This window comes from Empidonax traillii, unplaced genomic scaffold (assembly GCF_003031625.1).
Source record: "Empidonax traillii isolate 1590-97213 ecotype Southwest subspecies unplaced genomic scaffold, ASM303162v1 scaffold1377:size231680, whole genome shotgun sequence".
Lineage (NCBI taxonomy): Eukaryota > Metazoa > Chordata > Aves > Passeriformes > Tyrannidae > Empidonax > Empidonax traillii.
This window is the reverse complement of record NW_020956570.1, coordinates 109,617-122,536: the sequence shown is the minus strand read 5'-3', so window position 1 is coordinate 122,536 and position 12,920 is coordinate 109,617. Positions and strand designations below refer to the sequence as shown.

The following is a 12,920-nucleotide window of genomic DNA, read 5'->3' as shown; positions in this document are numbered from 1 at the left end:
TATTTAGTCTGCTCTTCTCTCAATATAAACTTTATATGCTATCCATCTACAGAACCCAGTAACTTGATGGAATTGAATAGTTTACGAGATGCCCAGCCATTATCTATGGGCTCAAGAACTTTCTTACAAGAGAGGCTTATTCTAATGATTTGTTCTCCCATCTGCTAAAAAATTACATTTCTAGTGTGTGTTACTTTGCTTTTACATGACATCCATGAACCAGACATGGTAACTACTGTCTCCTGTGAGAAGTTCTTATAAATTAAGTCATTACAATCAAATCACCTTGATATCTCTAGTGAACTAAAATATTTCAGTTTCCTGTTGTATATATTTCTGTTTAGTGAGTCCTTTATCTTTCTACCTTTTCTGATTCCACCCCATACCCATAACAGCCTGCTAAAATTTGAATTGCAGAATTGGATGATGTATTTCAACATGAGCCTCACAAATGCCATTTACAAATTAAAAATCCCCTTGTGACTCACACATTCTTTCTCCCTTATAATTTTATTGGTTTTTTGGATAGCCAATAAAGTGCACAAGCCAGGAAGGAATTACTCATACTATCCCTGGTGCACATCCAACAAATGCTTACATATGGGGGGCTGTGAGCCCCCAGTGGGAGCACAAGGGATTCAGAACAAACCAGGGTCACTCTTTACATTGGAGCGTTTCTCGGATTCAGAAGTGCTGAAGTATTTTAAAAATCCCCAGTTCCATTTCCCCTTCGTAAGACCTTCTGATGTTTTCCAGGTGTATGTTCTCTGCTTTTGTTTATAGCTGTATACTCAGACAAAAATCAGGTATATTTCACAAATATTCAGTTAAAAATTACTCAGTCATGGGAGGCATTACCAGTCCAGCATGAACAGGTTGGCATCTGAAAATCAGATTCCCATTCTGAGGGATTCCAGAGGCCTGCCTTTAGTGTCTTGATCACAGAGATATAATGATCTTCAAAGTACAGGAATTCTTGAAGTTGGAAGTATTTTACTTGTGTGGCTTGAACATGGATTTTAATTAACAGTTATGCCTTCTGAACATCAAGTAGGAGAGTTTTGGCAGTCGATTTCAAGTGTTATCAGTTGTTTGAACTTCACAGTGATAGAGCTGTACTTTGTTGAAAGTATGTAATGCTAAGAGGGGTGGTAATATATACATATTTTCATCTTAGTTGGTGAGAATTTTACTGGTAAAACATGTCTAATAAGTGGGTGTTTAGGTAATGGTGCAGTGCAACAATTCCAGTATTGTCAATTCGGGAGGTTTCTGAGATCTTCCCTTTATTTTCCATTATTGTCTTCTATTTTGATGGTATTTTTGGAATCTGTTTTATAACAGCTCAGATCCTGCAGCCAAGAAGGCAGAAACTCCCTACTAAGACTGCTTGTACATTGGTACTATGGGTTGTCAGCCAAACTACAGAAGATGTACCTAAGTGAGACTAGCAGCCAACAAACAGGGGGCTGCAGATGGGTCTCAAGGTGGAAAACTCCTGGTTGCAGTTGGAGAGCTAGGAGACTGCTGGAAGTTTGCAGGCTAGAAAATGTGTATTTGGAAAGTCCACCTGGGTTTAGCCACCTGATCAGCCAGATTCTTCTGGAACTTTTTATTTACTTTTGTGGTTTTCATAGTTTTTCATCAGTATCCCTTGAGTTAAGCATGTGCTCTGATCGTTGTCCCCTAATTTGCTTTTTAAATTCCAGCAGTCTAATTGATGATGATCTTGTTTCAGAAATTAGGGTGCTATTGAAAGGTAAGAGTCAATAGCTCTATTTTTCTAGTAAGACAATTTTGAATGTGGTGATTTTCTATCGAGTTTTAAGTGCTGTGTTCAGAATGGATAAAGTAGTGACTTCAGATGTATCCAGGATACCTCCTTATTTTTGACTGCCTAAGCAACTCATAGGGTTGCAGTGGACCTTGAGCTCCAGTCCATCTTTCTGAATTGTGATAGGATCAACTGCTGCCAATTCATTTGAATGTTTTTTGAACTGCTTCTTAAAACCTGTAGCTTGATCCAATGTTTTTTCTCCTTATCTTTGAAGGCTACTATGAAAGTTGAATCTTCCTTCCTGCAGGTTAAGCTCATCGCTTGATCTCCTGTCAGTCATACCACAGAAAACAAATTGTTCTCTTTCCTTCTGCAACAGCCTTTAAAGCACGGAAGATTGCTATCACACTTGAAAAAAAAAAAAAAACACCAAACCTGTTCTGTTTTGCCTAACCCAAAGAAACAGAGTTTATTTGACATTTTCTTATAGGTTTTGTTTCCTAAACTTCTAAAATTCTAGTTGCTCTTTTTGGGAGATTCACCATTTTGTACTGTTATTATTTTTTTTTTTTAAACACTATTTCCTTCTCTATGGTATTTTACAAGTACTGAAGAGAGCAATTGCATTACCTTACAAGCCCAGCTGGTGGTATTTGTCTACGTGCATCACAGTGTAATGTTTGCCTTATTTACTAAAATATCCCATTTTTCATAATCAATAATCAATGTGTGATGTAGAATAAACTCAAGCATACTTTTCTGGAGAAGAAACCACTTCTTTTCCATCTTGTTTTGTGCATCTGAGTATTCCCATTTTAATGCAGAGGTTTGTACCAGTCATTACTTTTATGTTGTTTTTTTCCCCATGTGCTATCTCCAGTTTGCCAAGATAATTTGTAATTCTTATTCTGTAGTCTCCTGCAATTTATTTCAGTCTGTCTAGCAGAGGACTCTGGTCTTTTCTCTGTTCTTCTAACACATATAAATGTCACTCCCAAATGAATAACATTTAATAGAATTAATACTCCAATCACTACCCATCAGTAAGGAAAACACTGTATGGTACTGGATTTGGGACAGACATTATGGAGCCTCATTCAATATCAGCTTCCATTGTAACAGTGAACTCTGATAGTTCTTCCCTGAGACTAATTATCTGAGATCATCTAAACTATATTTTCCTAGCTGACATATGAAATGCCACCCCAGGCAATGTTGAAAACCTTTCTGAAGTTGGGCAACACAGAGAGTAGAGAAGTCTCACTGATTGTTATCTGATTTTATAAATGATCACTGGTTCTTCGCTGCCAACTCCAAAGCTTTTCCCACCTCCTAGACAAAGTTTCTACCCTTTAGAAGCTGTACTTAGTGTATCCTGTATCCATCTATAACGGAGTTTTGCTTGCTCTAGAATATGAATGTTGTGCCATATCAAGGAACAAAAAAATCTTAAACAGTATTGCATGTTGCAAGTGTTTAATGAATATTTCATTTGGAAACTCACATTATTCCTAGCTCAGGGCTGAGCCTGTCGGCAGTTCAAAATATCCACATGGAAGAAAAAAAAGAGCTTTACATTTAAAAATTACAATAGAACATGTAATTTTTTTTGTCCAGCAAGAAAGTGCTTAATTGTTCCACTTTGTTTTAGAGGCTGTGACAGGAAATGTTTTTGTAACCTCCTTTAACTGAGGTGGGTTTATTAATTTAAAATGGCTCCATAAATTTCACTCCCACAGGCTTTCAGACTTTCTGCAGGTTAAGTTGTCCATTGCAGTCACTTTTGAAAAGTGGAAATCAAACTAGAGAAAACTGCGTCAAATAACTAAAATGATAAATGTACTGGAAGCACATGACATAATTTATTTCCAAAAGGAGACTATTAACAAGCTTTATTTAAGTATGTTACTAGTTTAGAACTAGAGTGGCGATTAACTGCTGGTATAATTTAGTAGCAGATGCAGTGAATACTTTATTGCCTGAATCTTTTGAATAAGATTATGTATTTCTCTCAAATATTTGATTCAATTTTATGACAAATTGTTGAAATAGTTGGGCTTCCTTTGTTACAAATAGCACAGCTATTCCCCACTTTAAAATGTGGCTAGACATATGCAGGAAAAGAGACTAAGATGTGTTAGTTGACCCTTCTCTACTACAGAGCATGCATGGTATTATGGATGGCATGGATGGTATGAGCAAGCAAAATCAAGGATCACAGATATATATCAGTAAATTAAAGAAGAGAATGACTAGTTTTACTTTACATGAGAAAGCAGTACGTAGGCAGAAAACAGTCTTTTTTTGGACAAAATACTGATGTCAAAGAGTAGTAGAATACTTTAACAAACCAGCAGTTGACTGCACTGAAGTTTCAGTTTCACAGATTTCAGTGCAGAAAAGTCACTGTGCTTAGAAATGCCCACGTCCGCTGCACGCCCTGGGCAGTGAGAATCCTTTATCACACCCCTCATCCCCACAGTAAAATAAAAATACTTGCAATTTCTTTGCAAGAGTACTCTGTGGATAACTACATTACAGCTCCTTGAAAAATACATTATACCAGGAACCATTCAGGTACTGATGATCCAAACCTGTTGTTATAACTGTAATAAAAATGCATTTATATTACTTTTCTTGTTGCTAGTGCTAGTATTTCGAGTGCACATGAGTAATTTGCAATACTTTTAACTTCTTTATATTAGTTGTGGGAGTTTTCTGTAGTAGAATTCTACCCCTTCCCATTTTAGATCAAATTCTCTGGGAAGCTAAAAATACAAGATATTCATTCAAAGTCTATGGGAATAGGATGCCCATGACTTGCCTACAGCTCTCTCTGAAAATGCTTTTTGTCTCTGGAGGGATCATACTGAGATGGTTGTGAGTAATACATTGTGGGAGTTTTTCCCTTTAACACAGCTGTTGTTTTAATCATGTGCCAAGGATTTAAACCAATTGTGATTTATTAGCTAGGGAAACAGAAACTTGATGTTACACTCCTTGCCAGATTTTGTAGAGATTGGATCTGTATTTTCATCTTTTTTTATTTGTCATGAGGAAAAAATATGTGAACAGTGCTATGCATACATGAAGACACTAGAAGGTAAACACGGTGTAGAAGCTACATGACGTAGTTGAAGGATGTAATGCAGAATATATAGGTTTTAACCTTTCCTCCTTTCTCATTCTTCAGTAATTCTGTGATTAATGTGTGATTCTTGGGGATGGTCCTGGGCAGGGCCACAAGTTGGACTTGATGATCCTTGCGGGTCCCTTCCAACTCAGGATATCTCATAATCTTTCTTTCTGAGATATGTGTAGAAGGAGGACTTCCACACTGGATGCAAATGAAGTATATTTTACAGTCTTCTAGGCCCTTTTCCTTACTGTGACGTGCACTTATGTGCTGCTCATTTAAAACCAGAAAGAAGATTAATCTCCTCAACAGTCCTGGGTAGTTGCTAAGAGAACTCAAGTTCCAACTCCAGAGACCTTGTCTGAGGGTAATTAAGCTGGGAATTTGAGTGTCTGTGCTTATAAAGGAATTAGGCATAACCTTCTGTTCATCTGTGAAATCTGTTAGGAGAGAGTGGGATTTTAAAACCAATCAGTGCAGTTTTATTGGGGCCCTTTAACTTATAATTTGTGTAGATTTTTATTTTAATTCATTCAACATTTGCTTTTACTGGGTTAGCATATGCAAAATGTCCAGATGCCTATTTTTTGTTTTTCCTTTTGCTGTTAAGTAAATTTTCCTCTTGCTAGTGGGGCTATTCTTTTCAAGGTTTATTTTTTCAGCTGCAGTCTTCCCACCTGTCACTTGCTTGGCACCTTAAGGTGTGGATAAAATCTACACTCTAGCCTTCCTTTCATCCTGGCTGAAACATATGAAAATGTTGCTAATTCCACAGAATAGCATCACAGAATGATCTGATGCTTCCAAAGGTAATGGCTAACCTGGTAGCTGCCTTATGCAGCTAGATAAAGAATAGTTTAAGAAATATGTGTGACTTGAGGATTGAAAATAAAAGAATAATTAAGGGAAAAGCACATATTAATAAAAGGATAATAATTATTACTGGGTTTTTTCAAAATGCATGATGAGTCAATGCAACCATCTCAGTTAAGATGTCACACAAAATTCACTTGAATAAAAAGATTACTTTATAGACTTTGTAAAGTTGTCATTAAGCATTCTTAAGCTGACACACCACATATTAGTTTCTTAATTTCTTTGTACAATTTTGTGTTGCTTAAACTAACCATTCCCTACAGCTAATCTTGATATTTATTGTAATATAATATGGCAAATGTTTACACATTTAATTAAAAAAAATTCTGTGTTAATTGCTCTTGTTCTATTAATATGACACAATATATCCTAATATATTCTTTTTTTTGCAGCCAAGTTTTACAGTCTTTATTCTATGAAGTCTATCAAGCACTTTGAAAGAACAGAGGATTGTCTAGACAGCAAATCGTGTATGAAAACACACAAATTATGCTAGCCTTAAAATAAAAATAAATTCATGATAAACTCTTCAAATGGAAAAATATGATAATATGAATGTAGGAACTGTAGCTCTGTTACAAATAAGATGATTTTGTGTACTATTCTACAAATCAAGTGCCTAGTTCCAAACACAGTTTGCATAAGGAAATGTAGATTCAGAGCAAAGGAAAAGGTCATCAGCCACATAAGCACTGCAAAAAATGATGGCTGCCCTGCTGATATTGATTCTACTTGATTTTGGTTTGTACATAGTCACTTAATTTTTTTTTCCTTTGAAGATCTTATGAGCATCAACCAGTCCAGCAAAGGCAGTAAGCATATGTTCAGCTTTGACCTAAGTGGGAACATTTATCTGCTTATTTTTGAGAGACCTAAATGGTGTTCTAAATTGTTTGCTGTTTTCAAAGCCTGCAATCATTCACCATGTGAATTTACCTTTTAACTTCACTAGGAAGAAGATTAGCTACTCTGCCAAAGTCTGTCTTTGCTTTTAAAAAGAGTAATTAAACTTTTCCATCTTTATCTCATGCTATTTCTGAGCTTGGCTTATGAAACAAGGCTGGCGATTGAGGTCAGGTGCTACAATCTTTTGCTGCTGTTTAGTATGACCCAGTAAAAGTGCGTTTTCTTAAAAACATGTCTTTCTTTTGCTGCTTCTTTTCCCTGTAGATACTACATACATGGTTGAGGCTATTTTCTTTCTGACTTGATTTTATTTTCCTTACATGTGAAATGTTTTGAATCAGATATAGAACAGTCTGTATCCCACCAGAGGAACTGAAAATTAAAACGGCCTTTCGTGCTGCGTTGAAGTGGTGTTTCAGTTGCGCCTTTTTACCTCAGTCCTGGAGTGAAGCATCATATTTTTCCAGGATTATGCTGTTCTGTCCAGTAGACCTAAAAAATAATAATTCTATCTCTTTGAGAGAGTGTGTAGTCAGCTGTCCCCCCCTATTAACAAGTTTACAGTTTGGCTACTTATTTTTATGACATCCTAGTTATACAGCATTAGAGAGCAGATGTTCCTAGTGTAATCTGATAGTAATTTTTACTTTATTTTCTAATTTGTAGTCAAGGATAGATGATTTGATTAGACCAAGGCCTCTGTCAAACCTCCACTCTACCTCAAGCTGATCCCTCGACCTGAAAGAAAGAACAAACAGTTCTGCAATATTTTTTTTTGTTGTTGTGTGCTGTACCTTAGTTGTGTTCAGATGAATACAGAGCACCGATGAGATAATTTTGAAGTCTTTTTGTCCTTGCTTAACTTTATCTATGGTTGGAAAATAATTTTATAGCAGATTTAGGCACACATTTTTAAGAGGAGATTAGAATAGAGATTTGTTGACAGTAACAAATTATGGTACACTAAAAAGACTTGTTACTAGTATCGAGATGTAGAGGCTAATAAATGAGGAAGGGGAGCTCTGAAGGAAAAGATGCAAGTAGCAAGCTTGGTTTCAGTATATGATAATTTTAGAATTTGTCATGACTAAAGGTTTTTGCATGTATCAGACATGCAGTTGGAATTAGTGACATTTATCCAAGAGGTAAAATTCATTAATTAACAATGGTTGCTTCTATTTTATGTTGTTGTTTGTTTCTTAACTGCCCCATACTGTAGTAGATAAAATCTTATGTGCATAGACCTTTTAAATTTTATAAACCTCATTTTGTGCAGTCTCTTTGTTAAACATCAACATGCACACAAAACCAGATGGCATTGTATTTCTTAGGCTAAAATCAAGGAATTCAAGGCACTTGTTCATATTAATCTATCCTCCTTCAAGACTGCTTCAATTGTTCCTTATTTTAATCAGCCTACAGAAGTTTTAATTTGTGTTTTTACTTTTAAAGAACTTGTGAATAAGTGTGTGGTGAAGAGATGTTAGTTCACAGTCTGTATGAACACTTTTATGACAGGTTATGATGCTAATCTTACCTTCTTCCCAAGATGTTAGATGCTGTACTAAATACTCAGTGAAGAACAAGGGACTGTTACAATCTCTTTTGTTGTATCTGTGTATAACCATGTCCTTACTTTCCCTCTGGTTTTACAGGGCACAATGACTACATGTGTCCTGCTACTAACCAGTGCACCATCGACAAGAACAGAAGAAAGAGTTGCCAGGCTTGTCGACTGAGAAAATGCTATGAAGTGGGAATGATGAAAGGTGGTATGTACACAGCCATCAACAAATCCTCAGCGTTGTTGTCTGCCTTCCTGTATTTTAACCTCATTGGGCAGCTGTTATGGTTTTTAACTAAAGGAGAAAGCAACTGATTTTATTAAGATGAAGTGTATTAAATCAGAGAGTGATAAATAAAAAATTAAAAGCTCTCCAATACCATGTTATCTTGCCCAAATTTGCATCAGAAATAATTTCATTGACTTCAATTAAATTAGAATTCTTCTCTAATTATTTTAAACTCATTGGTTTTTTGGTCTCCCATAGTAGACTTCAGATTCTGATGAATGTAAGTTAACAGAAGATTTTGCAACATTTTGCAGTTCAGTGTGAAGAGCACTGGTAGGCTCACATTAGTCCCTATTCATTAAAATAAACTTCTGAATATGTAATACTTGTTCTTTGAATCCTGGAAGGGAAAGTAAATTCCTCAGTTCCATTACTGTACGCATATTTTAGGTATGAATTAATTTAATCCAACCATATTAAAGGATTGTTTTATAAAAATTGAGATAAATACCACTTTCTTGGAACATACTTATGTAATAATGATGTCAGAGAAAAAGAATCTTTTGTAACATAGTTTTGGATCGATCATGATGCCTTCCTATCTCCTCTGTGTTATAGTACCTTATGTTTGTCAAAAGCAGACAGAAGTTAGCTCTTTTTAATCCTTTAGAAAATGCCGTGCTCTTAAAAATTAAGAACATTAAAGAACAGGTAATCATAACATTTCATAATCACTGGAAAGCAAAAGAAGACCTTGTTGTAGCCCACTAAAAATATCAGATTGCTTTTATTAATGAAGCGTAATCAGTAGCTGTATTGAAACTTATATCTATAGGAAAAAATTAACAAAGTGCTCAGAAGAGAAGGGATTAGATCCCATGCCTTTTGTGTGAAAAGAGCTAATTAAATTACGTAGTGGCTCTCCCTTTCTCTGGCACACCTAATGCTTACTTATGTCACAAAAAATCTGGAGCAAGAGAGAGAAGTAGCTCATCATATTTGTCCTTTCTGCAACAAATGATTATTTCTAAGTCCAGTCAAGGTAGGCCAAGTCTGGGAACCTTGGGAGAAAGAGTGAAGGGGAAAGAGTAAAGGATAACTGGTGAGCTGTTGATGCATTTCAAGGTTGCATCTGCGTTTTTCTAACTCAAGGATTAGCGAAGAGCCGAGACTGATTTTGTTAATCTCAGTTTTGGGAGCAAGTGGGAGGAGTGTGTAAAAGCTCTTTTTAATTCTAACACTTAAGAGAGTAGTTGATTTTTTTCATGACATTTAGTTTGTTGATCCAGACGTTTTCTTTTCTTCTGTGTTAACATCCCGGTATATATGGCCAGAACTCTTTAAAGTAAGATGTATGTAATTAGTATCCCAACTATGATCTGGAGAAGTTAGAGTTTCAGATAAGGCAAACTAAAATCGGAAAATCCCATACATAAATGTGCCATGCAGCTTTGGCTTTGACCTTTTTACATATGGCAGATGATAATTAGGATATATAACTATGATTTACATTGATGATATTACATTTTTCACTTCGCACATTTACATCCAACTATGCTTACATGTATTTAATTAGTGATCCATTGTAGCAGTTTTATGTTTTTCATAACTCTTCTCTAAGATGCACATTGTAATAGGTTTTTGATTGTTCCACATGTAATTGTTTTGCTCACATAAAAACTGTAAAGAATCTTCAACTATTATTATGTACATTAAAGCAGCAAAAAAAAGAGACTAATTCTCTCCAAACTTTCTTTGAAATATAGATGTTCTGGAATTTTTGTTTTCATACAGTGGCCCTCACTTAAGAAAAGTCCTCTGGATTTCTTTCATTCCTTCTACAACACTGTAAGATTTCTATGGTCACTGCAGCAACTGGCTGGTCAAAAATAGTCACTGAGGGTTTTTGGTTGTGGATTGTTGGGTTTTTTTTGGTCTTTGTTTTTTAAGGAACTCAACTCACAATTTAAACACAAGGAGATCAGGATCAGCGTAAGTTGTATCTGCTCCTATAGGACCACTAATAATACACCGAAGTCCATCACTGGTTCATAGACAAGAATTTACAAATATTTATTTTATGGCGTCTTGGAAAAAATTCTTGAGGTTCCTCAGTTGCACGTAATAAATCTGGCATGCCTGCAGATGAAGTATTCAAAGAAGGTAAAGTAGATGAAATAAAGTATTCAAGATCCTTCTGGAGTCATTTCTGATCCCCTGTTGTCTGCATAGATGTGATGGAAAGAAAATCTTTTCTTCTAAAGGTAGACCTTTATAATTGTCACATTTCTCTTAGATGAAGATTACAGAATCTCAGAATATACTGAGTTGGAAGGGACCCATAAGGATGGTCAAGTCCAACCCTTAGCCCTTCACAGGACCATCCCCAAGAGTTACACCAGGTGCGGGAGAGCATAACCCAAAAACTTCTTTAACTCTCTCAGGCTTGTTATGCCATCTGGTTAACTTTAAATGTTAACCTTTAAATTTGTTTTGTTATTGTTGTTTTCTCTGAGGAGATCTCTTAAGCTTTTCTGTTTAATAGATATCCTATAATAACACCTTCCTTCAACATGCTTATACCATGTAGCTCTGTGGTTAACAATGTTCTCTAATAATTCATAGTTCTTGTGATTGAATCTTTTAATTTAAATAATCTCTTCTTGCTCATATTGAAGGATCTGCCTTTTTCTAAGGCATTAATTGTATCATATGTTTGAATATTCAGTTGTATCTTACTGCACTTCTATGTCTGTCTCCACAGTTTGATTATGATGATGTGCCTTCTAGATATAGTGGAAAACAGTTGTAATATTTATGCTCTCTAAATATAATCTCAGTTTTCCTTCTGCACTAAATTAGCTGAGGTTTCTTAATAAATTGTCAAAGTTGCTAACTTGTGACTATTATCTGTCATTTAACTTCTGAGTAATAATTGATATTAATTATTGAGTTTCAATAAATATGGGGGAAGGTAGGCAAAATCTTGATTAAATGTCTCTGAATAATTCCAAACATCGGATATAGACTATGGTTGCTGATGTTTTTCTCAAAGAAGGTCACAAAATAGCATAGAAAAGTAATGTAATTTTTAATGGAGTGAACACAACTGAAATATATTTTTGGGGCTTCACTTAGAAAAAATGCAGGCTTCAAGTGGCTCTTGAGCTGTGTGGTAAGAACATTTATTTATGAGTTTCTGTGGAAATTTTATTGATTTTTTTTTTTTGTTCAACTGTTCTTACATCTTTTAAAAATGTCTTTCAGCACTGAAGAGTTATTTTCTTTCTCTCCTCTTATGTTTGCAAGTTTGTAACTATGCTTCTTCAAGAGTCAGACTGCCAGAATCTCTCCTGATGCAGTCAGCATCTGAGGCACAATTTATAGCTGTTATATTTTATCCAAATGCTTCACTCTCTGAATAAGCCCAGAAGACTTTAAAATTATATGGTATCATTTAGGGTGTGCTCCCCTGTTTGTAAATGAGGATGAAGTGGACACATAGAACAAAAGTCTTTATCGTGTCCCTCTTCTGTTAAGTAGCCCAAAAGAGCAGCCTTGTTTTTGTTACAATCCACCCATGCTTTCTTGAAGATTGTTTCTCTTCTGGTTTGGAAAAGTATATTCCAATTTACTCTTTCACATGATGGGGGAAGTCCCATCGTCCAAATGGAGTTGTTACAACAGTTGCAACCCTGAAGCTCCAACCATGTGTATACTGCAGGTGATCTCTGCTCCAATATGGACCTGGTTTTCCATTTCTTCGTTGGTTTAATGACTTTTGGATGACTTGGCTCCAAAGAACCTAGTTTTATGGAACCAAAAGTACCTTATTTTTATTCCTGTTTACTAATAAGTGTTTTCATAGTGTGGTATGTGAATGAGGATTTCTAGTTATTAGCATGATACATTCATCCCCTTCTTTCAATGTGGGACAAGTTAGATTAGATTTATCATGAAATGTTCTTTGTGATCTGAGCAACACAGTGCTAGTGGAATCAGTGGCTATGGAAAAAGTGTGCCAGAATGTTAAATGCTAGATCCTTAATGAAAAATCAGTTATTTACAAGATAGTCTATGTTTAGCCATCCTGAAAACTATGTAATTCTTTCAGTTATGGAACGCTGATAGCTTCCAAACCTGAAGTCATGTGAAATGTGGCAATCAAGGATTTGAGTGCTCATGTGCTAGATCAAGATGGCAATTATGTATATAATCAGGGGTATGTACTGTCTTTGGAAAACCTGAAATTTCATCTTGTAGAGAGAAGATTCTGAATGTTGTTTCTTGTGATAATGAAAGTCCATCGTTGCAGCGCACTTGAAGCCTACATCCTTCAGTGTTGCCCTCACAAAGCATCTGAGAATATTTCAGAGGTCACTGTGGTACAGCCCAGGGAATAAAAGTCTGTGTTTGCTGTAACAGGGTGCTG

The 12,920-nt window shown here is 35.6% G+C and overlaps 1 protein-coding gene across 1 annotated transcript in view; it reads left to right on the top strand.

The window, feature by feature from the left end:
• The window catches only part of ESR1 (estrogen receptor 1), a 154,982-nt gene that overhangs the window by 82,145 nt on the left and 59,917 nt on the right, over positions 1-12,920 (top strand). The window contains 1 exon segment of the mRNA XM_027906936.1: positions 8,351-8,467. Within this exon segment, the coding sequence (XP_027762737.1) occupies positions 8,351-8,467 (117 nt within the window).